This window comes from Protomyctophum parallelum (genome assembly GCF_964188405.1).
Source record: "Protomyctophum parallelum genome assembly, chromosome: 6".
NCBI lineage: Eukaryota > Metazoa > Chordata > Actinopteri > Myctophiformes > Myctophidae > Protomyctophum > Protomyctophum parallelum.
Window position 1 is genome coordinate 25201239 of NC_139701.1, and position 27980 is coordinate 25229218.

Consider the following 27980-nt stretch of genomic DNA (forward strand, 5'->3'; position numbering starts at 1 on the left):
GCTATCAGCCTTCCAGTGCTTAACAAAGACTTGTTAAAATTGGCCCAGCCTGTCGACAACACATCAGGGAATGGCGATACGTTCAATAACAGGGAGACCAGTTTGGTCGGAGCCGCCGTGTTCTCCATCCACTCCCCCGTTCGTCAAACCTTAAAGTTATTAACAATAAAGCCTGATTTATATCTAGTTTCACAATGGTGTCGCAAGGCTAAAAAAAAACATTCTACAAGCTCACATTTATGTGATGCTTTAGGAGCTTTTAGATCAGTTACTTTTGGCCTGCAACACCATCGTACGACCGTGTACTTAGAGGCGTGGCATGGCAGAGATGTGTCTCACATCATTCAGAATGTGCTGGGATGTTCTAACAGTAACACAAGTTGTGTTGCATCACTTTGACCAAGATCATACAACATCTACATCATTTTAAAGGCACTTTTAGGCACTTTGGTGCTTTTATTTTCACACAACAGTTGTAGAGAGACAGGAAATTGAGCAAGAGTAGAGACGGAGAGAGAGAAATGGGAAGAGGGAGAGCGAGAGAGAGAGAGAGAGACAGACGCACTACTGTATCCGGCCTCTTTTTCATCCGTGTGGGAGATACGAGTCTCAGGCCAGAGCTAAAGTCACTGTTGGGGACGTTTAAAAACCCAGGAGTGTTTTAAAAAGGACCATGCACTAGCTTTGGGGAACCAGGGGAGAAAAGAAGTGAACTTTTTAAGGGCTTGTAGTGGAATGACATGGGTCTTTGGGAAAGGTTGAAGGCAGCAATAAACCTCTAGTTCCTTTTAATGTCAGTGTCTGTGCGAGGAACACACATCCGAGCTGGTGTGTGCCGTCAGGAGTCCACAAGGACCGAGTTCACTTCGCCAAATCTCTTCCAGATGTGGAATAATCAGTGGAGGCTTTTTTTCCCCTCCTCTTCTCTCCTTCCTTTCTCCCTACTATTTCTCATCTGTGAGAATGCAGAGGAACGCCCCAGCTTTATTATCCTCTGTCTGTCTGTCTGTCTGTCTGTCTGTCTGTCTCTCTCTTTTTTTCACTGTTAAGTACATACATATAAAGCAGATATACTTTGTTGCACGCAATGTCACGCACAATGGCTGATCGACAAGCTCACAACATGTTACAGCATGCCCCGGTGTGAGTTTGTTGATCAGCCATTATCTAACTCCAGCTTCAGAAGCGCAATCAAAGAGAGGAGGTGAACGCTTAAGAAACGGACGCGACGCGTCCAAGTGCATGAGCCAGAATCAGGGCTGACTGATTGTCCTATCCCAGCCACAGTTTATTTTTGGTGTGTTCCAACGCCATCCCCCGGCCCCCCTGCAGAGCATCCAGCGTGCCCAAACAAACATATCATTATTTTGATAATAACACAATCACTCTTGATCTGTCATGACTCGTAGCTCTGCTCGCAGGGGGTGTGTGTTGTGGGAAGGGCGATGGATGAATGATTGAGGAGTGAGGCCACTGATCACAAGAGCACGAGAATGAGGATGATCTGTCCTGGTTTCTTTCTCTGGTGTGTGTCTGTTGTACGTTTCCCCCCCACCCCCCTTTAGGTCTTCTGTTCAGGGCCCCGCCGAAAAAGAGTTGCTTTTACAGGAATAGTTTGGCAGCTCCCGGAGCCTACAGCGGTCCGAATCGGTTTCATTCCTTTTTTGGCTGTGCTCTCTTGTGCGTCGGGGCAGAAGTGGGCCCGGCCCCGGCGCTCATGCGGAGGGGAAACGCACTTAATTTCCTCCTCAGCGCTCTCTCTCTCTCTCTCTCTCTCTCTCTCTTTCCCTCCCTCAGTCTCTCCCCAACAGACCCCATTTACTGCCTCTTCGGCATGTGAAGAACTCTGAGACCTTTTCAAAAGTTTTTCACCGCGTGCCTGTGATTTTAATACCCGTCTGATGGCTCCCTGCCCACACAGAGAATATCACATTATATAAAGCTGGCTAAATATATCTGAAATTATGCCGGGGAGGTTCTTTTTTTCTCCCCTCTCCACTCAGGAATTCTCCTGAGTGGGTCCTGAGCGGGAGGCAGAGTGTGGACGATAGCCAGCTGTAACTGACATCACCTCCTTGCCTTAAAAGGTGTGCTTCTCTTTGTATATCAAGCTGCTGATTCCAAACAAACTACTTATCTTCATTCATTACAAAGACTCTCTCTCTCTCTCTCTCTCTCTCTCATATTATTACTTGCGCAACAGAGCGCGCAAGTAATAGTTTTCGTCCATGTCGCCGATAAATATGCATCAAACGGGGCAAACGTTACCACAGTATACCGCTAATCAACTTACAAATTACATATGGAGGCATTTCCTTTAATCCACCCGACACTGATCGACATATACGTCACCATCGAAAGCCGTCACTCATGCATATGACGTCACCATCGACTTTTACCATACTCCACAATACTACTTTTTTACCTCCAAAAACTAGGTACATAGCAAATGGCTAAAACTAATAATTCAATATTTCAAGGGTTCAAGTTTCAACTGTATTGTAAGTAAAAGGCATGTGAAATGTGTGCTAAAAACCAACACAGCAGCTACAGTCTCCTCTGTCTGGCTCTCTGGCTGTGTCTAAGCATAATTTCCCATTCAAGCAGTTACACAGTATTTGCATCTGTTATGTAGGCCTAATTACTTACAGCGGAAGTCGTATTCCCATAGATTGCTGAATGTTATTACAGCATGATGCCCAGAATATGGCTCGGGCTATACTGTATGCTTCATGTAATAGCCAATGGATTGGGCCTGCCACCTTAAAGGGCACCGCTGTGGTTGGCTTCAATCTGAATAACAGGGTCACTCAACGGGATGGTAGTTTTTTCGGACGGTCCTTTTACCGCAGCGAGTGTTTAAAGGTCAGTGCTTTACTGTGGGCATCCATGGTTTAATGGCCCGTGCAAAGCTCTGCACAAACGCTGTGTGAACGCGGTGACGCATCAGAGTCCAGCCAGACCGCGCTGACCGCTCACAGCTGGACGGGACCGTCCCGGACCCAGACTGCCCTCTCCGACCAACTCCAACTGCCACTCTGTCATTTGGACTGAATGCAGGCCTGCGCTGATGTAGCCTACTCAGTACATTTAACTCAGAGCGTGTACAATTGAACTTTAACTCAGAGCATACAATTTAAGAGTGGACAGTACACTCGGTCAGAGTGTACAAATGGAACGTTTAACTCAGAGCGTGTACAATTGGAAACAAATGGACCCCATGGCCTGGGTCCATTTGGTTCCAAATGGACGGTACTGGATGTTAACATACAGAGTAGAGTACAAAGCTTCCATGTCAAATGCTGTGCTCTATGTGTGAACATACTAATAACATATGCAGTGAAATTCGCAAAGGGATCATTTATAAAGTCACTAAATGAATGGCAAGGGGACAGCCTGCATTTCTCTCTCTCTCTCTCTCTCCCTCTCTCTTCCTTGTCTTCCCTGTGGTGGAGAGGGGAGGGTTGTCGCCATGCCAACGGCCCTGTGTTTTTGCTGTGGTGTGGCGAGCCAACTGGCCCACAGAGCTCTGGGCCAGAGTCGGGGGAGAGAGAGAGAAAGAGAGAGAGTATTAAGCCTGATTTATGCTTCGTGTCACCACAGTGTTGAGCGCCAACCATTGTCGATCTACAAGCCCACAACACGGCGTGGATGCAACGTGTTGTGGGCTTATAGATCTGCTGTGGTCGTCGTACGGCGAAGGACAAACTAGGCATTGCAGTCCAACTGTAACACTACATTAGCCTAACCTCGCTCCGCCCTACATTCGTCGGTATAAATAGGCAAAGCAGTTAAAATCGCATTTTTTCTTTCTTCTCATCCTTGAAAAAGAAAAACGGTTTCTCTTGGGCCAGCGTCCCATCGGTCTGTAAATTCTTTTAAGATGGAAACGGAGATGTGGGGAGAAAAAAAACTAAACAACAAAAGCCCCGTTTGAATAGACTTCCTGCTGTCTGGCGATGTAAAGTGAGAATGGTTTAGGTTCCGATACAGAAACATTACTGGCGTCACTGAACTTGATGGGCCCGGGCTTAGCTTTATGGTGCAGCTAACACTGGAGTAAGTGCATCTTTAACTCCAGCTAAATCACAACCATGCCCAGGCCGGTCCGGCTAGCTGCCGCAGGAGTTCGCCAGATGCTCGCTCCTCTCTTTCTCTCTGTTCCGACAATCCTTTTTAAATCAATGAAGACTTTAATTAGCTTGGCTAATGGTCGTGTTTACCCAGCGAGGCTTGTTTGTGCTTCCTGGACTACAAAAGCCTGGGGCGGACGAACGAAGCAACACTACGGTACACACTGTGTAGTTATCCTGACAGCGGACGTCAGTGTTGCCATGTCTGCTTATTATAAGTGACTTCTGGCACTTGGATAGGGCTTTAAGCTAGTTTCTAAAGTGTGTTTTGGGCTTCCTTCCTAGTATTGCTCGCAACTTTGAGCTTGTAGATCGGCTATTTTCAAATATCCGATATATATAGGGTTCAAGTTTGGGCTTGTTTCTCACCCCAGATCTGGCAACACAGTCTGGGCCCGGTACTGGCTAAGCATATGAGACTTTAACCACCGTCCTGCCTGTCTGGGTTTTTGCAGGGGAGTGTCTCGTTAGTGCCACCACTGCTGCAACTGACCAGTGGGGAAGACCAAGAAGAAGACGGAAAACGAGACGAGACGTTTTATTGGCCTCCGATCCCATGACAGGAAGCCGACAGAGGACAGGACAGGAAGTTGTTGAGTGTAAATAATAGCTGGTAATAAGGGGGTTCCTTCTGTAAACAAACAACATGAGAGGAGCTTCCTGTAGTGACCGACCACGGAGGCGTTCTTTGTTCCTCGTTAAAATAAAGGCCCGGCCGGCACAATGTGAGGCCATCTGCTAACTTCCCCAATTCTCCCTGGAGCATCGTACGACAGGTGTTGAGTTGGGAAAAAAGGGGGAGAGGAGGGTATATCTACTTGTTTGCATTTCCCAGTAACATTTGTTTGTGTGGTGTGTCTTTGGCTTTAGCGGGAAGTGTGACCTTGTCAAGGGTTGAGCGATGTAATACCCAAACAATCAGATGGCCCGACCTGGCGGGGTATATCACACCTCCCAAAAACAAACACATGCCCCTGTCACCCGCCCTTGGAAAACAGTTACAGAACCACATAGCTGGAGTTTAAGGCCAGATTCAAGCTTCGCCGTACAGTGGTGTCACGTGGAGAACATAGCCAATCTATATAAGCCTACAACATGTCACTCCCGCGGAGCCCTGCAGGCTTGTAGATCGACTATGTTCATTGTGCGGCGAGGTATAAACCGGGCTTAAGCGTGGTCCCGTCACGGAGCTTATCACTGCAGGAATGTAAGGTGAATAATTGTGGGGGACGTAGTGCATACGGGGGCGACCACAGCCACAGTCACACTGGGGTGAGATATGTGTTGTTTTGGGGCGCCTGCACAGTGAAATGTAACTATTGAGAGTGAGAAAATGGACCCTTACTAGAGCTGTGTCCAGATTTGTAACCTTATACCATATGTTGGAGCTTGTAGATCGATAGTGATAGATAGTGTATGAATAAGGGGTGGTTCTAACCTTATACCATATGTTGGAGCTTGTAGATCGATAGTGATACAGTAGATAGTGTATGAATAAGGGGTGGTTCCGGGTTGAATAAATAAGGTTCAGTTTGTCTCCAAATTAATCAACTCAATATTTTGCACTTTGTGACAGATCAAAACATCCACAATCTGTAGTCTAGGACACTTTCAAAGAGTTAAATTAGAACTGCCCATTTGACTGTGCAAACACTCACACACACACACACACACACAGGATCCAAAGAGTATAACCTGGACCTGCTTCTTTTAGTTCTCTACCTTTGAGCTGTACACACACTCTCACTCTCTCTCTCACACACACACACACACACACACACACACACACACACACACACACACACTGGTTCATAGCTGATTGACGTGCATCGACCATGGAGGCATTGCATCACCAAAACAAGGCGTCAAACTGAACTGGCTCGACTCCTTTCCAAAGAGGAGAAGGCTGTGACAGCGTGACGAGCAGGGCTGACAGGCTGTGACTAAATGTCCGTGTGTCTGACTGGACGTAATCGTTGACAGACAGGCAGACGCAGTGTGATTGGTGCATGTGTCAGCTGCTGCAAGGGATTCCCAACCTGTGGGCCGGGGCCACTGTGTGGGCCGCGAGGGTGTTGCATTTTAAGATTTTAATGGTAATATACAAGTAAGACGCGCAAACGCGTGAAGCGAACGCAGCTCGTGTGTGTGTGGTTGTGTGTGTGTGTGCTACAGCTGCGCCCTGTGTGTGTGTGTGTGTGTGTGTGTGTGTGCGTGCGTGCGTGCCACAGCTGCGCCCTCTGGTGGCGGGCCGGTGGTGTAACAGCGTGACACCACACAGCGTGACACACACACACACAGACACTCAGCCCCTGCTGTCATAGTAAGTGGCTCACTGCGTTCGCAATTAAAAAGTATATCGTTGCTGTCGTGCAGAAACTCTTATCTCCATATTCAAACTTTTTGTGGGTTTGTTTCTCGTAAATTAATGCCCTGATTGGTCATGAAGTGGTGCGTTTTGAGCTTGTATATCTGCTACTTTTGTTGTTTTTTAATTTGAATCCTGAATTTGGGCATAAGGTTTCTACCCGACAGAGGTGATTATATCAAAAATAAAGAAAATAAAAAATGTTTCTTGGCCGAAACATCAGCCAAAAATAGATCTACTTAATGTGAGCTTGGAGTTTGGCGAAAGCATTTGGTGTTGACATAAAAAGTGGTCCAAGTACAGAGCCAACTCATGTTCAGAACTTGATCCAAGCTTTGAAATACAATCGTTTTGATCGATCATTGAAATAAACATGCTCTGAAAAAATGCACCAGGCTCACCCATCTGACCACTTAACACGGCAGGCTGAAAGTAGGCCCTGGTCCAGAAAAGGTTTGGGAACTGTTACGAAGGAACCAGGTGTCGCTCCGACATCATAACCGTGGTGTCAGAGGTCACCTCTGACATCTCAACACTATAAATATAGGTGCCTAAGCGAGTAAAGATCGTTACATCGACCTAAGGACTTTATACCAGCTCGCCTCAAGAGACCCCGTATCCATCCCTTACGACTAAGCTAAGGTTGGCATCTCTCTGCATTATCCCAGACCAGATCAGCCCTTGACTTAGGGCTCGGCCAGCGTACAGACAATGGCCCCCAGCGCATTGGCCCCCAGCGCACAGTTGAAAGAGGCCGTAGCCGACGTGCAAAAGGGGATTCGGGCGATTTTGCTCTGACCGCCCGGGGCCGGCAAAGGGACGCAGGCCCCGTGGCTGGCGGATCAGTACTGTGTATGCCACCTGGCCACAGGAGACATGCTGAGAGCCATGGTGGCATCAGGCTCTGAGCACGGCAAGAGGCTTAAGGAGACCATGGATGCTGGAAAACTGGTCAGTGACGAGACGGTGGTAGAACTCATCGAGAAGAACCTGGACACGCCACCCTGCAAGAATGGTTTCTTGTTGGATGGTTTCCCCCGCACGGTCAAACAAGCAGAGATGCTCGATGACTTGATGTACAAGAGACAAGAGAATCTGGACTCTGTGATTGAGTTCGCTGTTGATGACTCTCTGCTGGTCCGCAGGATCTGTGGCAGGCTAATTCACCAGGCGAGTGGACGCTCCTATAACGAAGAGTTCTACCCTCCCAAAGAACACATGAAAGACAATGTGACGGGCGAACCCCTGATGAGACGCAGCGATGACAATGAGTCGACACTGCGCTCACGCCTGGACGCGTACCACCGCCAGACGGTGCCTCTGGTGCAGTACTACAGCAAACGGGGCCTGCACACAGCTGTCGATGCTGCCCAGACACCCAACGTTGTCTTTACCGCCATCGTAGCTGCCTTCTCTCCTACCGCGGCGACCTATAAACCTAACGCATCAAGGTAAAACATGTAATCTACAGAGAGGAGCTCACCGTAACCATCGCAGCCCAAGTTCTCTGGACAGATTCCACCACAGTCCTGCACTGGCTGCGATCTCAATCGTGCACCTACAAAGTTTTCGTGGGGCACAGAGTGACGGATACAGTCACTCACAGAAGCCACAGAATGGCGCTACATAAGCACAACGAGCAATCCAGCGGACGATATCACGAGGGGCAAAACGCTTCAAGAGATCGCCAGTGGAGACCGCTGGAGTAAGGTCCCCTCATTCCTCACCCTGGCAGAGAACCTATGGCCCACACAACCAGTCCTGAACCTATCAGTAGGCCACTCACCATAAAGTGCGGTAGGAGGACGGAAAAGCGATGGGGCATCATATTCAAGTGCCTCACGACACGAGCCATGCACCTGGAACTCCTAACCAACATGACCACGGACTCATTCCTTATGTCCCTCCGCCACTTTATGGCACGCAGGGGCAAACCCATTGAACTGAGGTCTGATCGGGGCACGAACTTCGTTGGAGGAAGCAGGGAGCTGAGAGAAACCTGAAGCCGGAACTCAAAGCCAAGATGTCCCCCCTACAAGTCGATATCGTGTTCAGCCCACCAGGGGCCCCACACTTCGGGGGCGCCTGGGAGAGGGAGGTGAGATCCGTCAAAACGATACTCCGAGTGATCCTGGGTGCACAAACTGTGCCCGAGGAGGTACTGTCGACAGTGCTAATCGAGGCCATCCTGAATTCCAGGCCCCTGGGTTATGTGTCCTCGAACGCAGCAGACCCGGATCCGGTGACGCCGAATCACCTCCTCATGGGCAGGCCCGACGCCTCGACGCCGCAGGTCATCTACCCCGAAGCCGAACTGCTTAGCCGCCAATTCTGGCGCCACCTCTGACATCTCAACACTGGGATATATAGAATATAGGTGCCTACGCGAGCAAAGATGGATTTAAGCTAAGAACCAAGATCGTGACATCGACCTAAGGACTTTATACCAGCTCGCCTCAAGAGACCTGGACGGCGGAGGCGTCCTTGATGGCGGCTGTAAGGGCGGCAGTAGTCTCCGCGTGGCGCTTCTCCTGGGCGGTAGAGGCGGCAGTAGCCTCCGCGAGGGTGCGTAGCACAGTTTCGAGTTGACTATCACCCTGCTGGGACATGATGAAAATTCTCAGTGGGTGAGTTTGGACTTGTATGTAGACGTTTGTAAGGCGTCTCCTTAGGTGAGTTTGGACTTGTATGTAGACGTTTGTAAGGCGTCTCCTTAGGTTTTAACTGGTGACGGGCCTGTGTGGTTACCAGGCCGTCGAGATGTCAGCTGGCTGGTGCGTAATGCTCCGTGGGCTGGCGTCTCTTCCAGAAGACTGAAGGACCAATGTAACCGAGCCCTAAGTCAAGGGCTGGTATAAAGTCCTTAGGTCGATGTCTCAATCGTCGTTCTTAGCTTAAATCCGTCTTGTACTCACCTCTGACACCACGGTATGATGTTGGAGCGACACCTGGTTCCTTCGTAACCAGGCATCTGAATGACTTGCCTCCCCATGTCATATGACAGAGACTGAGGAAGTCTTTCGCAGTACTGTGTGTGTGTGTGTTTGTTTGTGTTTGTGTGTGTGTTGGGTGGGGAAGACAGATAATGATGGTTTACTGGATTCTAAAAGAAAACATTGGAGATATCATCAGCAGCGGAGTGGAGTGGTGTTTAGCGCTGACATCAACTTCACGTGCTCACAGGAGATAAATCACTCCACAAGATAAACTCTCATACATAAACAGGCAAAGAGACATGCATCTCCACAAAGTAACGTCTAAATATTGTTCAATATAATAAACTCTACGGGCGGGGGTTCTCAAAGTGGGAGGGGTTCCAGGGGGTCCCCAGGAAAAGTAGTTAATGTATAGCATCACAATCGTACTAGATCTACAAGCTCATTTCTGCTGTGCTGCGAGCTTGTACAGCTGCTATTTTTTTAACACAAATCTTCTCTGGACCCCAGGAAGACCAGCTGGTTGCTACGGCACCAGCTAATGGGGATCCTTAATAAAAAATCAAAATCAAATCAAAATCTTTTCTGGGTGTCCCTGGCACAAACTCTGTTCAGATGGGGGTCCAAATACTCAAAGCTTGGGTGGTACAGTCAGTGGGTCTCTCTCTCTCACACACACACGCACACACACACACACACACACACACACACACACCCTCACACACACACACACACACACACACACACCTTTCCTTTGTCTCTACAGTGTATTATCTACTAATCTACTAAAGTAGAAATACCACACAAGATAATCTCGAACTCTCATCAGGAAACTGAAGTGGAGCTCTTAAATTCAGGTGTACACATATAGAGCGAGCGCACACACAAACACACACACTAACACGCACACACACACACACACATAATGAGGCTATTGGAGCTTAATGGCGTCTAAATGCTGTCCAAGTCCTGGGCGGAGGTTTATAACCCAGGATAACAAGCTGAACTGACCCATATCATCAGCTGACTCTCGCACGCACGCACGCACACACACACACACACACACACACACAAAATCCCTCATTCTCTGCTCAGAGAGAGAGAGAGAAAGAGAGAGCACAGGCTCAGGAACTCTGTCCAACTTTCCAACAACAGCCCCGGGCGGGATCATCCCACGGGCCTGCGTGGCGACCCCTATGAACTTGGGGTGCTGTATGGGGAGAACCCCAACATGGGGGGGGGTTTGTCCGTCTCCGACGTGACGCACGTGCACCGCAGCGGAGAACAAAACACCCTCCATGTATTAAACCTGCTATGTGTATTTTGTTTCTGTTTTTAGTTTAGCTTTATTTTCAAAATAATAGCTTTGGCTGTAATTGGGTGCGAGTTGCACTGCGATGCAACTCGCTGAGCTTGTACATCAACTTGTTCCGCGTGCTACACCGGCGTATAAATCAGGCTTCAGCTGTCAACTTGATGTCTCTATCCGTACCTTAACTGTCAACTTGATGTCTCTCTCCGTACCTTTACCATTTATTTCTCAACCTCGATACGACTCCCTCGTCCCTGCATCCCTCCTCCCTTTGTACCCCCATCCCCCTCTCTGCTCCCCGTCTCTCTCTCTGACTCCTAATTGCACACACACCACATAAAACAGAAACAGACTGTTTTCCTTCCCCCCTACCCTACTCCCCCCCCCCCCCCCCCACCACCCCTCCTGGTCTCAGTAGAAAGGCTGCACAGAGCATTTGTCTTATTCCAACCAGACCCCTTGATTCCCGGCTCCCCCCTCGCTCTGTTCAATACCTCCTTCTGTATGCGGTGACATTTCATAGAGAAGGTGGGTGAAGGTGCATGAGGACCTATTTCTTTCTCTCTCTCTCTGTCTCTGTCTCTGTCTCTGTCTCTGTCTCTGTCTCTGTCTCTGTCTCTGTCTCTCTCTCTCTCTACTGTGGGTTCATTTTTTTCTCTCTGTAGCTGGAATGCTCACGGAATTCTTGCCTGGCTTGGAATGGGAAGGACATCGCCATCAAATGGGATTAGCAGCAGGAGAGCAGTCGGAGGAGAATGAGGGGAGAGAGAGAGAGGGAGGTATGAGTGTCTGGCAGATAGCCTACAGGGGAGCCGAGCCAGCCAACTAGACCCCCACCTCTCCTAAAGCACTGTATTGTTAACTAATCCATCAGTCTCCAACCACAAACAAACTGATGGAGATACAACAGGCTCAACAACACTCGTATCCAGTAGGCAATTTATTGTTTTAATTTGTTCCTTTTTGTTATAATTTCTTTCTTTAAGAGTTTGAAACCGACTACCTTTTCCCAAGCCTCCCAGCAAATGAATGGGTATCTCTCTCACTCACTCTGCAGTCTCTCTGTGTCCCAGACAAAAACCGCACATCCATTCTGGTAGACATGAGACACACACACACACACACACACACACACACACACACACACACACACACACACACACACACACACACACACACACACACACACACACACACACATGCTTTAGACATTAACTGGCTGAACTTGGCAAACCCATGCAAACATACAAAAAAAGACCATTCCGTCTTCTTCATCCATTCAACTCTGCCCATTTTCAGCTCTAGGAGATGATAAAGTGATTCAAAAACCTGCGGTTTGTCCAGAGCCATTGTCGTATTTTTAAACAAAGTTGAGAGTGTAATTTCTCACTGCCACGGAGAGGCAAAGCCAATAACTTTGCAATGTGCTTTCTCACTGTCTGACTCTCTCTCTCTCTCAAAGTTCAAAGACACCACACTCTCTCTCTCTCCATCATTCTCTCTGTCCATTCTCACTCTCCCTGCTGAAAGTCTATTTAAGTCAGCCTAACTAAATTGTCAGTTTTACACGAGGAAGTAATTAAAGAGTGTTTTACCTTTTGGTTGTTGCGGTCTGAGTCTTGAGGCAGCTCAGGTATCTCCCTCCCTGCAGTTACAGTGTAAAGTGTGTGTGTGTGGCTGCCAGGTACGGAGCAGCATATATAGAGTGCTGAGCGGTCAGACGGTGACAGAGTCAGCCTGCCTTTCTCTGCATGAGTCAGACTCTGGTCTGTCTGAGCCGCAGGGCTCCTCCCCTTCACAATAAAAGCTCCCCCCCCAACACACACACACCCAACCCCTTTCAGACTAAAAGCTCTAATAAAGACTCAATATTATGAATAAAGACTATGAAACGACACTGCTACAATGTAATAATAATCCTCAGTGCTGAAACATGCACTTTTAAGTCCTTCACTGGATTCAAAATGTGAGACCAAACATCTATCAGTGGGAATCCCTGCTTGGCCAGGGGAGATATTGCCGCTCATGAGCCTCAGGCAGTAACACTTACTGTCCTACCCGACACAGGGTCTAAATGTCTCAATGAAAGAGTAGAAAGACACTCCAATCTATATAAACATAATTCATTAGAATAAGTTCAATAAGTTCAGGATTGCAGCTTTAACTCAGGGAGTGTGCAGATGGTTGCACACTCTCTGAGTTACGAATGGATGAATTAAAAACCAGAGGATTTTACTTGTGGGGTGAGTTGCTGACCTAGGAACTTCCCAAATGCAGTCAGGCAACCCAAGAATAACAGCAGCTTTCGCTCCACTTCTTTTGGAGTCGGACAAAAAAAGACAAGAGAGGGCTGAGAGAGAAGGATTACAGACAAGAGACACCCAGATCTCATTACATTATAGCTCCCGCTGTGAGCATGTACAATGCTTTACTCAATGACTCAGGGCAGGAAATCACTTTCATTTATCTTTGGAGAAATCATCATCACTTGAACGGTCATCTTTTGTCTCAAAATGACACAAATGAGATAGCGTCTCTTTTTTTTGGGTCTCTACACCCTATCCGGAAACTATATCCAGGATGTGTTGATTCTCATAGCCCACGCAGAAATCTTAGCCGTCCTTTTTTTGCACGTTTAAACAATGACATCCCTTTTATCGACGAGCACACGGAACAACGGCAAAATATTCTTTGCGTGAGTTTTACGTAACCCAGAGTATTCAAGGAACTTTTGTACTGTCCTAGGAAAACCTTTGGTTTGTCTGGTGGATACACAACCCCACCGTATGTACATACAGTACGAACGAATGGACCAATCGGTGCGGTGCTTTCTCAATATGAGTTTTTCCTCTTTCATTCTTTTGCGCTGATATAAAAGCTTTTTTGGGGCATTAATAATCAGTTCTATTTTGGTGTGGAATGCGTCTATTTTTAGGGGATGGGCTGGCTGTTCCAGTAGCATTCTGCTCCTGTCTGTCCTGTCAGGAGGTGAGTCACGTTGAGGAGGAGGAGGAGGAGGAGGAGGAGGTGCTTTATGGTTGCCTTGGGGGGGCTGATATGTGTTTGAACGAGGGTGTTGACACTTGTCAGTAAAGCCAGACCAATATATCAGTCTGGCCGACATTTCGACCATTAGTTGACCCTTTTGATGATGTCTGTATCGGCAGTTACTGTAGTGTACTGTATTCCAGTGGTTCCCAGACTTTTTTAGGCGTCCCCAGATTATTTGTTTAATGTGCAACATTGTTTTCTCACTCAACAGTGAACAAACCAAAATAAAGTATAAGTGTATGCAGCGTATATGTGCACATTTATAAAGTTACAATTTAATGACTTTTAAGGCCCTTTTATCCTTTTTAATAGCAAATTGGCCAAATTAGTCACATGTTACGTAAGAAAGGGGCAAACATTGTGAAAATACCTGATATAGGCTCACAACGCCTCACAGTACGAGGCAGAGGCGTTGTGAGCTTGTTTGTCACAATATCTACCCGAGCTTGTCAGGGTGGGGTGTAGACCCCAGTTCAAATATTTGGGGGGGGGGGGGGTCGCAGCCTGAAAAGTGTGGGAACCTGTGCTGTATGTAACCTATGCGTTCTGAAGTATAATTAAGCCCTATTAAAAAAATACAAATAAAAAAGCTAAACTACACGATCACAATGTACTGTATCAACACAACAATGTGTGTGTTTGTGACAGCTTGGAGATTGGATATATATTTTTTAAGTTATTAAAGAGTTTTGAAACTTTGAGACAATTTGCGGAAGCATCTCCTACAGAGAATTAGGGATGCCAAGTTTAAATTGCTTAGACATTTTATACTTTTTGACAATATTGGTCAAGGCATTGGTAATCGGTGGTCTAGGGCTCTCTAGACTCTCCAAAATCAGGACGGAACTGTAAAATGTGGCACGGGTGGAACTGTAGTTGCCAGTGTGTAATAGAGGGTATGCACATGCATACATTGAGTGGCAAATCGAGTAGCAAAGTGAGTGGCAAAGTGAGTTTAACGTCATCTAATGCAATCAGATAGGACTTTTCTGTTTGGATGTATGGTCTGTCAAGGCCAGAAAGTAGTTTTTATGCCACTCAGTAGGCGTTCCCGCGTAACTTCTGGGTATGATGATGATGTCACTCGCATACCCTCTATAGAGCGTCGCAGTCCCTCCCTCTTTCAGAACGACGAGTGACCCAGGAAATGAATCCCAATGCATTTTTCCCATAGGCATTTCAAAACGTATTTATTTAAAGACCTTTTAAGCGTCGTACGAAGCCAACTCTTGGTTCGGGGGAGAGGGTCTCCTGTGTGTATGCGACTCATCTCCCTATAGTGTTGAGTCATGTCGCTCACAGCGTCCCCATATCAACAGTCATGAACAGCCTGCATACAATTAGATATCATGTCACACACGCACATGCACACACACACACACACACACACACACACACACACACACACACACACACACACCCTGTAATTAACACACACACCACATCATCCACAAGTGGAAGTGGTATGTGTCTCTATCTCTTTTTCGGGTGTACTGAACGCTGGTCTGTTTGTGTATGTCTGACAATACACAACAACAACGGGCATGCACGCACTCTCTCTCTCTCTCTCTCTCTCTCTCTCACACACACACACACACACACACACACACACACACCTCTCCCGGCAGGTCATCTTTGCTCGACTTCATCCGGAAACAACGTCATTCCCTGAGCGTGTGTGTGTATGTGTTTGTACTACTATACTTGTGGGGACATTACCAAATGTATAGCGACAAGTGAAATACACAATTTGGCTGTAGGGATTTGAGATATGCCTAATTTATACGTAATTGCTTGTGTCGTGCACTGACTATTAGCCAAACTACGGCGTCGGTACAAGCTTACATAAAATGTACTTCCTAAAATGTTGATGTCCTCACAAGTATAGTAATACTAACTGTGTGTGTGTGCGTGTGTGCGTGTGAAATTAACAGCAGTGCGTTCTCTCCTGGGAAGCACACAATGATCTCTGTGAGAAGATCAATGAGGACACTCTGTTTCCATGTTGTCAACACATGAACACACACAGCATACACACACACACACACACACACACACACACACACACACACACACACACACACACACACACACACACACACACACACACAGCATACACCCTGCTCTGCAGCAGTGGGGGAAGAACACACACATATCATTGCCCCAGTCAGTGTACAAACACTTAAGTAAGGGCCCACATTCAAAAACGTAGTGGAGTAAAAAAGTACTGTATTGGCGTCAAAATAACCAACATAAATGTATAAAAGTTGTTGTGTCAGACCTACAAGCTTGTGTAAATCTATTTCAAAATGGCCATAGTATAAAATAAGTGGTCTGTTGTATTTATAGTGTTGTAGGCTATGAATAATTATGACAGATAATTGTAGTGGAGTAAAGTGTAATAGAAAATGCAAATAATCAATCAACGCCTCAGGTTCATACGGTACTTGACTACTGACAGCCCCCCCCCCCCCTGTTATGAAGGGGTCAGCCCCAAGAACTTCCTTCCTTATATGGAGTGCTACTCCGTTTCCCCCCAGCAGGTCACTCTAAGCGTTCTGGCCAATCCTGTGGCTTCCCCATCTGCTTTCTCAACCAATCCTGTGTCTCCCATGTCCTTTTAAGGACTGCCCATATCTCTTACTGCTGTGGAATGATGTCTTTCTCTCTCTCTCTCTCTCTCTCTCTCTCTCTCTCTCTGTCTCTCTGTCTCTCTGTCTCTCCCTCCCTCTCTCTCTCTCTCTGTGTCTCTGTCTGTCTGTCTATCTCCCTCCCCTCTCTCTCGTTGTGACTAGCTGGACTTTCTTTTTACTCCCCCCCCCCCCCCCCCCATTCTCTCACTTTCTCTTCTTCTCTCTGACAGACAGTCTTTCTCTTCCTCTCTCTGACAGACAGTCTTTCTCTTCCTCTCTCTGACAGACAGTCTTTCTCTTCCTCTCTCTGACAGACAGTCTTTCTCTTCCTCTCTCTGACAGACAGTCTTTCTCTTCCTCTCTCTGACAGACAGTCTTTCTCTTCCTCTCTCTGACAGACAGTCTTTCTCTTCCTCTCTCTGACAGACAGTCTTCAAACATCCTGCTGTTTTCTAGCCGTTGGTAATCACCTACAACCTACAACCACAACCTACACCTACAACAATCGCGAAAATAGCAGACCTACAGTACAAGCTCACAATGCATTAGCTATTCTCTTTATTTCTGGATTTTTGGGAAGACCACGGCATGGAAATTCTTGGCCGATACCAATACAAATGTTTAAAATAACAATTTATCCTGATACTGATACCGATATACTGTATGTTTATGTTGTTTTTGTTGTTTTTATTTCCCCCTTATTTTGTGTCAGAGAAACAAATATATATTCAATACAAGAAATTAATGTTCAGAATCTACAGCTTGGTAGGCTGCAGATAACAAACACACCAACAGAGCCAACGCAAAATGTATGCTTATCAACAACAGATAAACATCGACTACTGCCATCGTTTAATGTCAATTTTATTTGACGATACCGATATTGACCCATAACAGCAATATCGTCCGATACCGATTATGTGGTCAATACATTGATGATTATGTGGCCAATACATCGGTGATTATTATGTGCGCTTAGTGTTGACCCCGCCACAGGCCCCAAGTCCTCGCCATGCAGCTGATGTGTGCTTTTTACTCTGCATGTTCCCATTAAAAACCACCCTCGACGCCTCGACAAGAAAGCAATTGTTAATACATCGTTAGAGAGTTCATGAGCAGCACCTCATAAACACAAACACGCACCGATGAGAGGAAGCTCTGAGTCACCATGCAGATATGCGACCGGTCCTGGCAGCCACCATGCAGCTCTGTTCGCAACACAACGAGAACGCAAAGCAAGGCTAACTGCGGCAAACTGCCTGCAGATGCAGGCCTCGCAGTTAGGGTTGGCATGTTCATGAAACATTAGTGGATGATTAGTTGTCATACAAATTGTGATTATTGAGTGAATTGTGATTTGGGCATTTGCCTCATTAGGTCTTTTAAACAAACACTGCACATGTACAGCTACGTATGACAAATGGACAATGAACCACATGGATTTAAATGCGCTTAAATCTGATTAGTTAAAGGTCTCAGTCTAGATACTATTATTTGGTCGTATAGATAGAGAGCTCCAGTGTGTGGAGTGGAAATCCAACCACACACTCTGCGGATATAGGTCGACAACATCTGATCAATTGCAAATAACAGTGTGGAAGGCGAACTCAGTTCTGAAGATCTTTTGTTGTATGTGTGTAATGTACCCTTATGGGTCCATTTGGTTCCATTTGTACACTCTCAGAGTTATGGGGGTTTTGTGGTCTAATGCATAGCAAAATGGGGGTCCTTTCCTTGAAATTAAAGACTTGGGGAAAGACTGGACTAGTGGCTAAAATGGGAAGTGTGTGTGTGTGTGTGTGTGTGTGTGTGTGTGTGTGTGTGTGTGTGTGTGTGTGTGTGTGTGGGGTACACACAGACGGATGAGTTTGGCACATGGAGATAGAGAGAGAGAGGTTTGTGGTCCTGCAGTTTATGTCAGTTGACTAGGTTCCCGTGACGACGGCCTCAATGGGACTTAACAGAGGTTCAGGTCCGCTACCGCAATCATATCGTTGATGTCGGATAGAAACCTTGTATCTCCATACTTTTTTTTTTTTTGTCTCAATCTCATATCTGTCCTATTTTTGAACAGTTCTGTAAGTGAAAGTGAGTCTGTGGGTTTTATAAATATTGAACCAATGAAAAGTAACTTTTTTTCTTTTTACATACAAGGTTTCCATCCAGCAAAGTGACCATTTCATCTCCCTGGTATGACAGTTATGCTGCCAGAGGAGGTCAATCCACATGCCATAATTATGTACGCCATATACAGACAGTGGATTAATTAAGGCCTTCCCTAGTTTTTATCACTATGTTAGTACACTGGCCTGAGGAACATGCACGCACGCATGCGCCACACACACACACACACACACACACACACACACACACACACACACACACACACACACACACACACACTCTCTGAGTGCACAACAAAGCATGTTTGTACTGTACTTTTATTACACTACATCTGAGGGCAAAATGTCCCCACAAAAGGCTATAGTCCCCAGAAGTCCCTACAATAGATAAAAAAACAAGAAAATGACTCAGTCCTAACTGCCAGGTGCTACAAGCTCTTGCTACAAGCTCTACAAACTCTTGTAGCACCCATTTTCCTTTGTTTCCGACATTATTTTGTTGCTGCACTCACTGTGCTTTGGTATGGTTTCTTGTAGCTCCAGTTAGCTCATAACATTAGCTGCTGTGCCACTTGCTCCGCGTTGCAGCGTTCCGTTCAGAGTATGGCTTTGTATGCCGTTTAGACTCCCATTGCTTAGGAGGCAGCCAATCATGACTAGGTCGTGTTTAGAGCCGTCTTTACGGTCGTCAGTAGCGGTGTGTGCAAATGTAGGCCAGGCTGCTTCACACCTGGCAAAAATGTCCCAGTGTGTGTGTTTTTTGCAGGCAGGAAGACAGACAAACAGACAGACAGACAGTGAAGAGAGGTAAAAGCTGAACTAACAATGAAGTATACATAGTGATTTGTGTGGTGGAGGGGGGGGGGGTGTTCTCGGAAACAGTGAGGCTGTGAGGCAGCAGCAGCATGTGGGGGTCGTGACCTCCACACCCTGCCATTTACTGGCAGCGTTTTAACACATAATAGCAACCTCTGAACTGTAGCCCCAGGTAGCCTGTCTGCACCGTGTGCTTCACCAGCACGTCTACCTTTACCACTTCCTCTCTAGGCACGTGCGCACGCACGCACGCGCACACACACACACACACACACACACACACACACACACACACACACACACACACACACACACACACTTGTATTACTGTGCTTGTGAGGACTCGTATTCATCGCTGAACGGTGAGAGAGCCTGCCTGGGGGGGCCCCTTGTGGGGCAGAGATCAGCTGGGTTGAACTAAAACTGAATCTGAAAGACCCGTTTAGTTTAATGACCAATAGAGAGACTGTGTACCAATTTGCGTGATGTTTGGATAAAATCTGTAGGGGTACTGTCGAAAAATGTGTTTCCTGGTGGCCTGGTGGTGCTATAACAGGCGCTATAACAGGCGCTATAACAGGCCCATGTGAAAAAATTGCGGTGCTGCGATTCAGCCAACGGTGCCGGAGATTAGCTAATCACAGATCAGTACACACATACACGGACAAACAGACAGGGTGCAAAACATAGTCCATGCCTGCCCTGCCACAGATAGGAAAAAGCTATGATACGTAGCTTTCAGAGTTAGTTAGTTATACTCATGGGGTTAATATGCTGCATTACTATGTGGGTGTATACAGTGTTTGCAAGACCCACATGATATAAGCTGATGTGGCAGTCAGCTAACCAATTACGCGGAGTATTTAAGCTCACCTAGACTTCTTCCATGCCTTCCTTCTGCATGTGGTTCCTGGTTGTTGTTATGCGCTGTTTGCTCCCACCGCCACCCGAGGGCTCTGCTATTTCTGTTCAACCATGGGGGGGGGTTGTTGTTGTATATCTATCTCCCTGCTCTTATGTTAATGTTTAATGATTAATGATGGCTGTATAATTGTGCCGAGCAGGGAGAAAATGTAGCAGAGCCGAACGCCAAGATAAAAATATATGCACACTTGTATTCTCATTCTATAATAAATATTTGTTCAATCTATTCGTGAGTTATCTGACTGAACTTAAGTTTATGTAAGGTCTGGCCAAATGGCTGTGAATAGACTGTATACTTATATATGTAGCGGTATTTAAAACAGCATAACCACTTAAACTCTACAGTGGTTGACCGGTGTGCCCCGGCCAGGGCATTATACTGTGTATTTCAAAATAGCAGATCTACAAGCTCTCAACGAGTCGTTGCGAGCTTATAGATCTGCTATTTTCTGCCAAGGTTTCCCCCGAATACAGATGCTGCAGGTTTGTCATACCACCCCCCACCCCACCCCACCCCACACACACAAAATGTTCCAAAAATGAGATGTGTGCCAGAGAACAATTAGAGGTGTCAGTACTCCGGAGGAGTGATTCCATGGTCCTACTGTATGAGATGCAGAACGTTGGTTGGGGGATAATTGTTGCCTCTGTGTGCGACGCCCACCCAGGGATTATCCCAACCTATAATAGACTGTGCTGCCTCTATTATCACAGTCACTAGCATGGCGGTCACACCTCCATGCACTTACACTATCTATGAGGGTGTCTCTCTCCTAAAGCCCCAGTTAGACCTAGTCAGAGTCATAAAGTAAGACAGAGTTACGAAAACTCTGTTCACTTCATGGGGCCAGTCCAATGGCGGCTCTTCTACATAGACTTCTATTGAGAATGGGGACAAAAAAGTCCTGGACCGGAAGTAGGCAGAAATGCATTGGGCCCAGGCAACAGCCCAGCAGTAATGATCTTAAATCCCTTTATTTTAGATTGTTTTGTATAGTAATCATACAACATAAACATTATAGAGACTTTAGTTGTTACTGTACAATACTTTAAAACAGTAAATCTTTATTTGCGCCTCCCTCGTTGAAAACAATGTATTTCAAACTCCAGCTTGTCCCCCTTTCAGGCTGCATGAACAGCGTTTGAGCGCTCGGTTTCTGCCCCCTCATAACTCTTCTATTAGATGGCTCTGGACCTAGTTATGCGCCAGTGTCACGCAAGTGAGAGTCGCAGAGTGACGATTTGTGAGCTTGCGGATCAAAAGGATCACCTATCTTCATATAATTGGTCCTCTCCTCACTAATGTTCATGATACAATGCCACAATAAGTTTTCTACTCGGGAGGGCTGTTGGCAGTTCAGAAACCCATCCACCAGTGACATCATCGATGGGGAATCCAAGCAAATAGAAACTGCAGGCTTTCTATTCCTGAAAAGTTGCAATATGATAATGGTAGCCATCGTTCTCACGATAATAAAAATCTAAATATATATTATAAACTGGTGATCGGGTTTCTGAACTGCCCACAGCCCTCCTATGAGAGAATAGACTGTGTGGAATTTTATCATGAACATTACTGAGGACCAACTATATGAAGATAGGTTGAAAAGTTATGAGGTGGTCCTTTAAGATGAATGAAATGCCTTGTTTATCTACTACTAGGTCTACTACTGTACAACATGTAACATCAGAGTCAGAATTGACACCACTCTTAAACATCCATATTCCTACACTGTAAAAGCCCAGCAGCAATCTGTAAGTTTCATGTCGTCCTACCCGTTATTTGAACCTGCGGTCTCGTGCATGCGACACCAAACATATCAGTCCCTGTTTGGCCGGAGAGATATTGTGAGCTTCAGGCTGTGCTACTTGTAACATACTCTACCATACAGATGTACTACTTATATTGTGTTAATACTCTACCATACAGATGTACTATAGTTATATTGTGTATAACATGTACCATACAGATGTACTAGTTATATTGTATTCACATACTCTAGTACCATACAGATGTACTAGTTATATTGTATTCACATACTTGGAAGATTGGTAGAAGATGTATTTGTTAAAAACTTAAAATACGTTCTGAAAGTAAAACCAAATACCGTTGGATACATTCACACTGAAGTATTTGACCACATTCAAGTTGGGGTCCATTGGGGAGACATCGATTCATCACCAACAGGTATTTGTGGGGTTGAACTACGTGACAACATGCTAGTTCATGCACGTGCGTGCCGTTTTTCTCCCTCATCTGCCAGGGAGCAGCGGATGGCTCTTAATATCTTTGAAATGCCAAGCGTTCTTGTGGAATGTCACACCGGGCATGAGGGGACATCTATCAATTCAGATAAACTGTCACTGGACACTGAACCCCCCCGAATGCCTCATCCATCACTATACACACACACATGCACACAAGACATGCAAAACCCACACACATACGCATTTACACTCAAACACAGTGAACACCAGCACACTTGTATAGGCACGCACGCACGCACACACGCAATCACACACAATCACATGCATGCACTCACATACAGTAGGCCTACACATGCAAACGAGCACACACACACACACACATACACACACACAGATAGATTTACAAGTTCCAGGTGGTATCAGTCAAGTGTGATATGGCTTTATAGATAGTACAGTGTTTACCGTTCAAGCTCTGGTGAGCAGCAGCAGCAGTGATGATCACAGGGTGCTCTCTCTACATCAGGCTGGGGTGTAAATTCACTTCACTCCATAACGGCTGACCTTAGACTGAAATGCTAGGCCTGGTCTCGGCCCGCTGAATTACGGCCTGTCAGACACACTGTAGCTACAGCACAGCCCCACATCCTTCAGAGACCCCTGTGCAAAGACCCTGGGATTGAAAACACTCTTTAACAGGCCGTCATCCTCAAACAGATGCTGGTAAAGAGAAGGATGTTTCTATAACATCACAACACCCGCATACCTGCTTAAATGTGAGAGCTTAATATGCTTCGTTTAGTGTTGGGGGGGGGGGGGGTCAATAATACTGACCTGATACAGCATGTTACTGACCATGATAATGACATGATGCTGACATGATGTTGACCATGATGTTGACATGATGTTGACCTTGATACTGACATGTAGTAGACCATTATAATGACATGATTCTGACCATCATAGTGACATGATACTGACCATGATCGAACCGGGAACCTTCCAATTCCCCAATCGGCCTGCTCCGCCTCCCGAGTCACTGCCGGTTACGTCATCATTAATGATGACGTAACCAGGTAGGCAGTAAAACGTTAAACCAATACAAAAAGGCAGCGCCAGGCCTCTACCCAACCCCCCTGAATCAATCCATTTTAATGCGTGTGCTGAAAGGGTCTGCTTCCTGTCCAAACATTGGTACGCTGGTTCCGATCCAACAGGCCAATCTGAGCCTCTCCCCTAACAGCTTCCTCTCATTCTTTCCCGCTGGCCCCTGGCATCAGGGCCGGGTATCGGAACCACACGTCAGGCAGCGCAGACAGCCGGCCGGGCCTGTTGTTACAGGTCATCTCTCCTGCCGTCCTCCCGACCCGCCAAGGCACACAACCACTTCCTCTGCATGATGCAGTCAGACCCATGTTATTAGAGCCATGAGAAACCCAAACCCACATCGATGCCCAATCAAGAGTTCGCTGTGTTTTTCTGTGATTTAGGAACTTAACCACTTAACCACTTAACTATAGAGAAATTGTAAATTATTACAGTTAAGAAAGAAAGAAAGAAAAACGTGAATTGAAAAGGAAAAAAGGAAAGACATGGCCAAAGCTGAGATGAAAAAATGACATGCCTAAAACTGGGACGTCAGGCTAAAAGCGATTAATAGAGACTGGTGTACACGAGCGAGACCCTCTGAGCAGCCAGAACAAACACCATTCTACAGATTCTCCTCTGCGATTCCATCCGGAGATGTCCGTTTTGCGGCTGCAGCACAACAGCAGACAGAGTTTGTGCACACACTGCGCTATGGCCGAGGAACATGACTTGTGGGGATATTTGTCTTCATGCGAAATTGTTAACACTTAGCAAAACAGATTATGAGGCACATTTTGGGTGTAAAGGCACACATAAACGTTCATTATCACCCAATTCAGTGTTGATGGAACGGCGCCAGAAATAACTCAGTCAGTGTGACACAGCACGGGTTAGAGTCTTGGCTTCTCTCCCCAGTGTAATGAGATACCGTTACCAGCTTGGCTTCTCTCCCCAGTGTAATGAGATACCGTTACCAGCTTGGCTTCTCTCCCCAGTGTAATGAGATACCGTTACCAGCGTTTCTCAAACGGCGGGTCGGGAAACATTTTTATGATTTTTTTCCCCCAAAAGATTTAATAAAACATAACGAATAAAATGCATAAATGCATTTTTCTAAAGAAATTCAGGAAACACAAAAAACTCCTTGCACTGGACATTTATCATTCGCAGGATGAAATGTGAGCCGCTGTGTGCCGTGTTGGAAAGTAACTAAGTACATTTACTCAAGTACTGATACACAGTACTGGAATTCCTGATAATATTGTATTGATACTTCATATAGGAATATAACTGTACTTTCTACTACTGATACTAATGATACTTCATATCAGGAAGATAACTGTACTTTAGACAGACAGTAGGCTGACAGTAAATGGGGGAGCGAGATGGGGGAGTGACATGCAGTAAAGGCTGTCGGGATCGGGATGCCCGAGTATGGCACACTGCCATACTCGGGCTACCGGCCAATATGCCTGGACGCTGAGCCACGGCCCAGGCCAATAACTGTACTTTCTACTATTTAATTAACCGCTTAAGTTATTGTTCTTGGCAAATGGTTAAATTACAAAACATAATTAAGCAACATTATGATGTATTAAAGCTATACCCACCCATCGTACTGTGTACACACTACACAGTCATTAAAACCACATGCACAGGCTTTAGGACCTGGCATGAGAAGGGCATTACCAAACTTGGAGACCTTCTTGATGACCATACCTTGAGGTCTTTCACACAATTGCAGCAGCGTCATGGGTTGCCAAAATCTGAATTTTTCAGGTATTTACAAATTAGACATTTTATTACTAAGGACACTTCACTTTTAACCAATAGTTCCGCTTCACAGGTAGAACGAGCCCTCTCCTTGCAATTATCTAAGAAACAAATTTCAATTTTCTGTGACGTATTGAATTCCTATTCATCTATATCCTCTCAGATTACTAAGCAGTCCTGGGAAAAGGATCTGGACGTCTCTATTCATGATGAGGGCTGGGCAGATATGTGGGCCTATGCAAAACAGATTTCAGTTTGTAACCGAACTAAGTCCATCCAGTTCAGAATATTACATCGTATACATATAACCCCTGCTCTCAAGAACAAAATGGATGTCAGTGCGTCCCCATTTTGCTTTAAGTGCAAGACAGAGATTGGTAACTACGTTCACTGTCTTTGGTCCTGTGTGAAGCTTCAGAACTATTGGTATGACATTGTGTCAGAACTCTCTGTTATTTTTGGTGTCTCGATCGATTTAGATCTGTTGTGTCTTTTACTTGGTCTCCCGGATGATCATGTCATTGATGTCAAACATAAGAGGTTGTTCAACTTATTAACGTTTGCTGCTAGGAAAAATATTCTTTTGTTTTGGATCAAGGATGTTGCTCCATCAAAGAAATCATGGCATAACATTATAATGGGCTGTATTCCTTGTGAATACATCACATGCATGTTGCATTCTAAATTGGACACTTTCTACAAAATTTGGGACCCTTATTTGAATCATATTGGAACCACACTGTCTGCCACGATACTTGGAGGCTTTCCGTACCAACCTTAGATGCTTATGATAACTGTCTGCCTTCTTAATGTATGTAATTAATGTACTGTATGGATGTATTCCCTGGTTGAGAAGCAAATTCGAAAGTCACTTGTCATTTTGGTTCATTGTCCATGTCATGTCTTTGTATATTAAATCTTTTTATTTATAATAGTGTTGTGCTGAGCTGTTTTTCTTTTCTTTTCTTTTGTTTGTTATTATGTGTAATGTCTGTTTGTCTTTAAAAAGAAAAAACCCAATAAATATACTTTATAAAAATAAAAAAAACCACATGCACCTTTACCAGCTGCATGGACACATGAATGCATCACTAATTCTGCATAATGACAACTTTATATGTTGGATATTTTGATGCCAATGTGTTTTATACTCTTAATCTTAAAATACAGAACTTGTACATCATGTATTGCTACTTTCACTCAAACAAAACAAAGCAGAGTATAAAGGTCGCGTGCCATTGCTTCATTGTGCGTTGGAAGAACATAACAGGCCAAGGTGGTCGCATCATAGTTTCCACTGGCTCTCCTTAATGAATTTAGAGCAATTTCACAAACTGCTCGATTAAACAAACACAACAAAGTCAATTAAAGTTGGAGGAGCCTTAAATTCAACCTCGAGTCAACATAAACAGACTGTTAAAAGTAGAATCAACGAGACCACCTATCTACGGAGACACACTGTGCAAACATCACCATGTCGTTTAAATGTAAATACTAGGTATGTGAAAACCAAATAGGATGTGCTCTACAACAGTGGTTCTCAATAGGAGGTCCAAGGACCCCCCGGGGGTAATTGAGGTCTGTAACTCTGACCTTTACGGTTCCATTTGTACGCTCTCTAAATTATTACTTAGGATTTACAGTGTAGATTGGGGACCCAGAGATAGGAAATCATGTAAATGGGGGTCCTAACGCATATCAAACTGGGGATCATTGAAATGAAAAAGATTGAGAATAACTGCTTCAATCAATGTGGTGTGACAGTGACTTTAATAGTACTAGACCGGTGCCCGGCTATGCAATACCCGTTGTACGCGACTACGCGTGTCAGAGTACCCGTTCCACCCATCGGTCTGTGTTCCTTTTATGTCCATATATGGAGATTTCTGTATCTGTCTCTCAGTTTCCCTTTATTCCTGTATATGGAATTCTGTGTCACGCATGCCCAAATATGGAGTGTTGTGATGTCAGAACAGGCCAGCATGGGCCCTGTCCAGAGCCTGGACAGACGCCTTTTGTGGCGGTTCTGGACAACCGTGGGTCCTCGAGTTACGTGCATTACAGCAGTACACACGTATGTACACACAGACGTACAGAGACAAGGTGCATTTATAGTATAGTATAGTATAGTATAGTATAGTAATTTCAGATTAGCTACGCTTATTTCACCATAGTATAGTATAGTATAGTATAGTATAGTATAGTAGCTATAATAACTTGTCATACAAGTATAATAGTCACGGTGACAAAGGGAGAATTCTCCCTTTGTTGTTTAAAAACAGGATATGTGCCTGCCAGACGACCAACAGGAAGTTATGGCTGTGATAAGATCAGGGGTCGTAGGTCATAGGTGACCATACGGCTAGAGGCTGTGTTGTCAGCGCGTGTCCCCTCCTGCAGGTCACCTGGGGAAACAACGGAGTCTGTCAGCTGACCCCTGTACATGGCTCAGAAACATGACCCCTTTAGTCAACAGCTGTTTTCACTGTGCAATTACAGAAGTGAATTGACTGGGGAGAGCCGGGGCACGCGAGGGCTAGCGTGCGTGCGCTATCCTCACGCATCACGGCAGGGAGCTGATTGTTTCTGGCAGTGTCATTTACTATGTGTAACAACT

The 27980-nt window shown here is 45.7% G+C and overlaps 2 protein-coding genes across 8 annotated transcripts in view; one reads left to right on the forward strand and one right to left on the reverse strand.

Annotated features, from left to right (window-relative positions):
* The window catches only part of palld (palladin, cytoskeletal associated protein), a 105315-nt gene that overhangs the window by 24579 nt on the left and 52756 nt on the right, over positions 1 to 27980 (reverse strand). The window lies entirely within an intron of this gene.
* Positions 7251 to 7956, forward strand: LOC310860813 (adenylate kinase 2, mitochondrial-like; the record flags this gene model as incomplete). Its single annotated transcript, XM_083768003.1, has 1 exon — positions 7251 to 7956. The coding sequence occupies exon 1, from the start codon at positions 7378 to 7380 to the stop codon at positions 7954 to 7956; it is 579 nt and encodes a 192-aa protein (XP_083624129.1). The 5' UTR covers positions 7251 to 7377.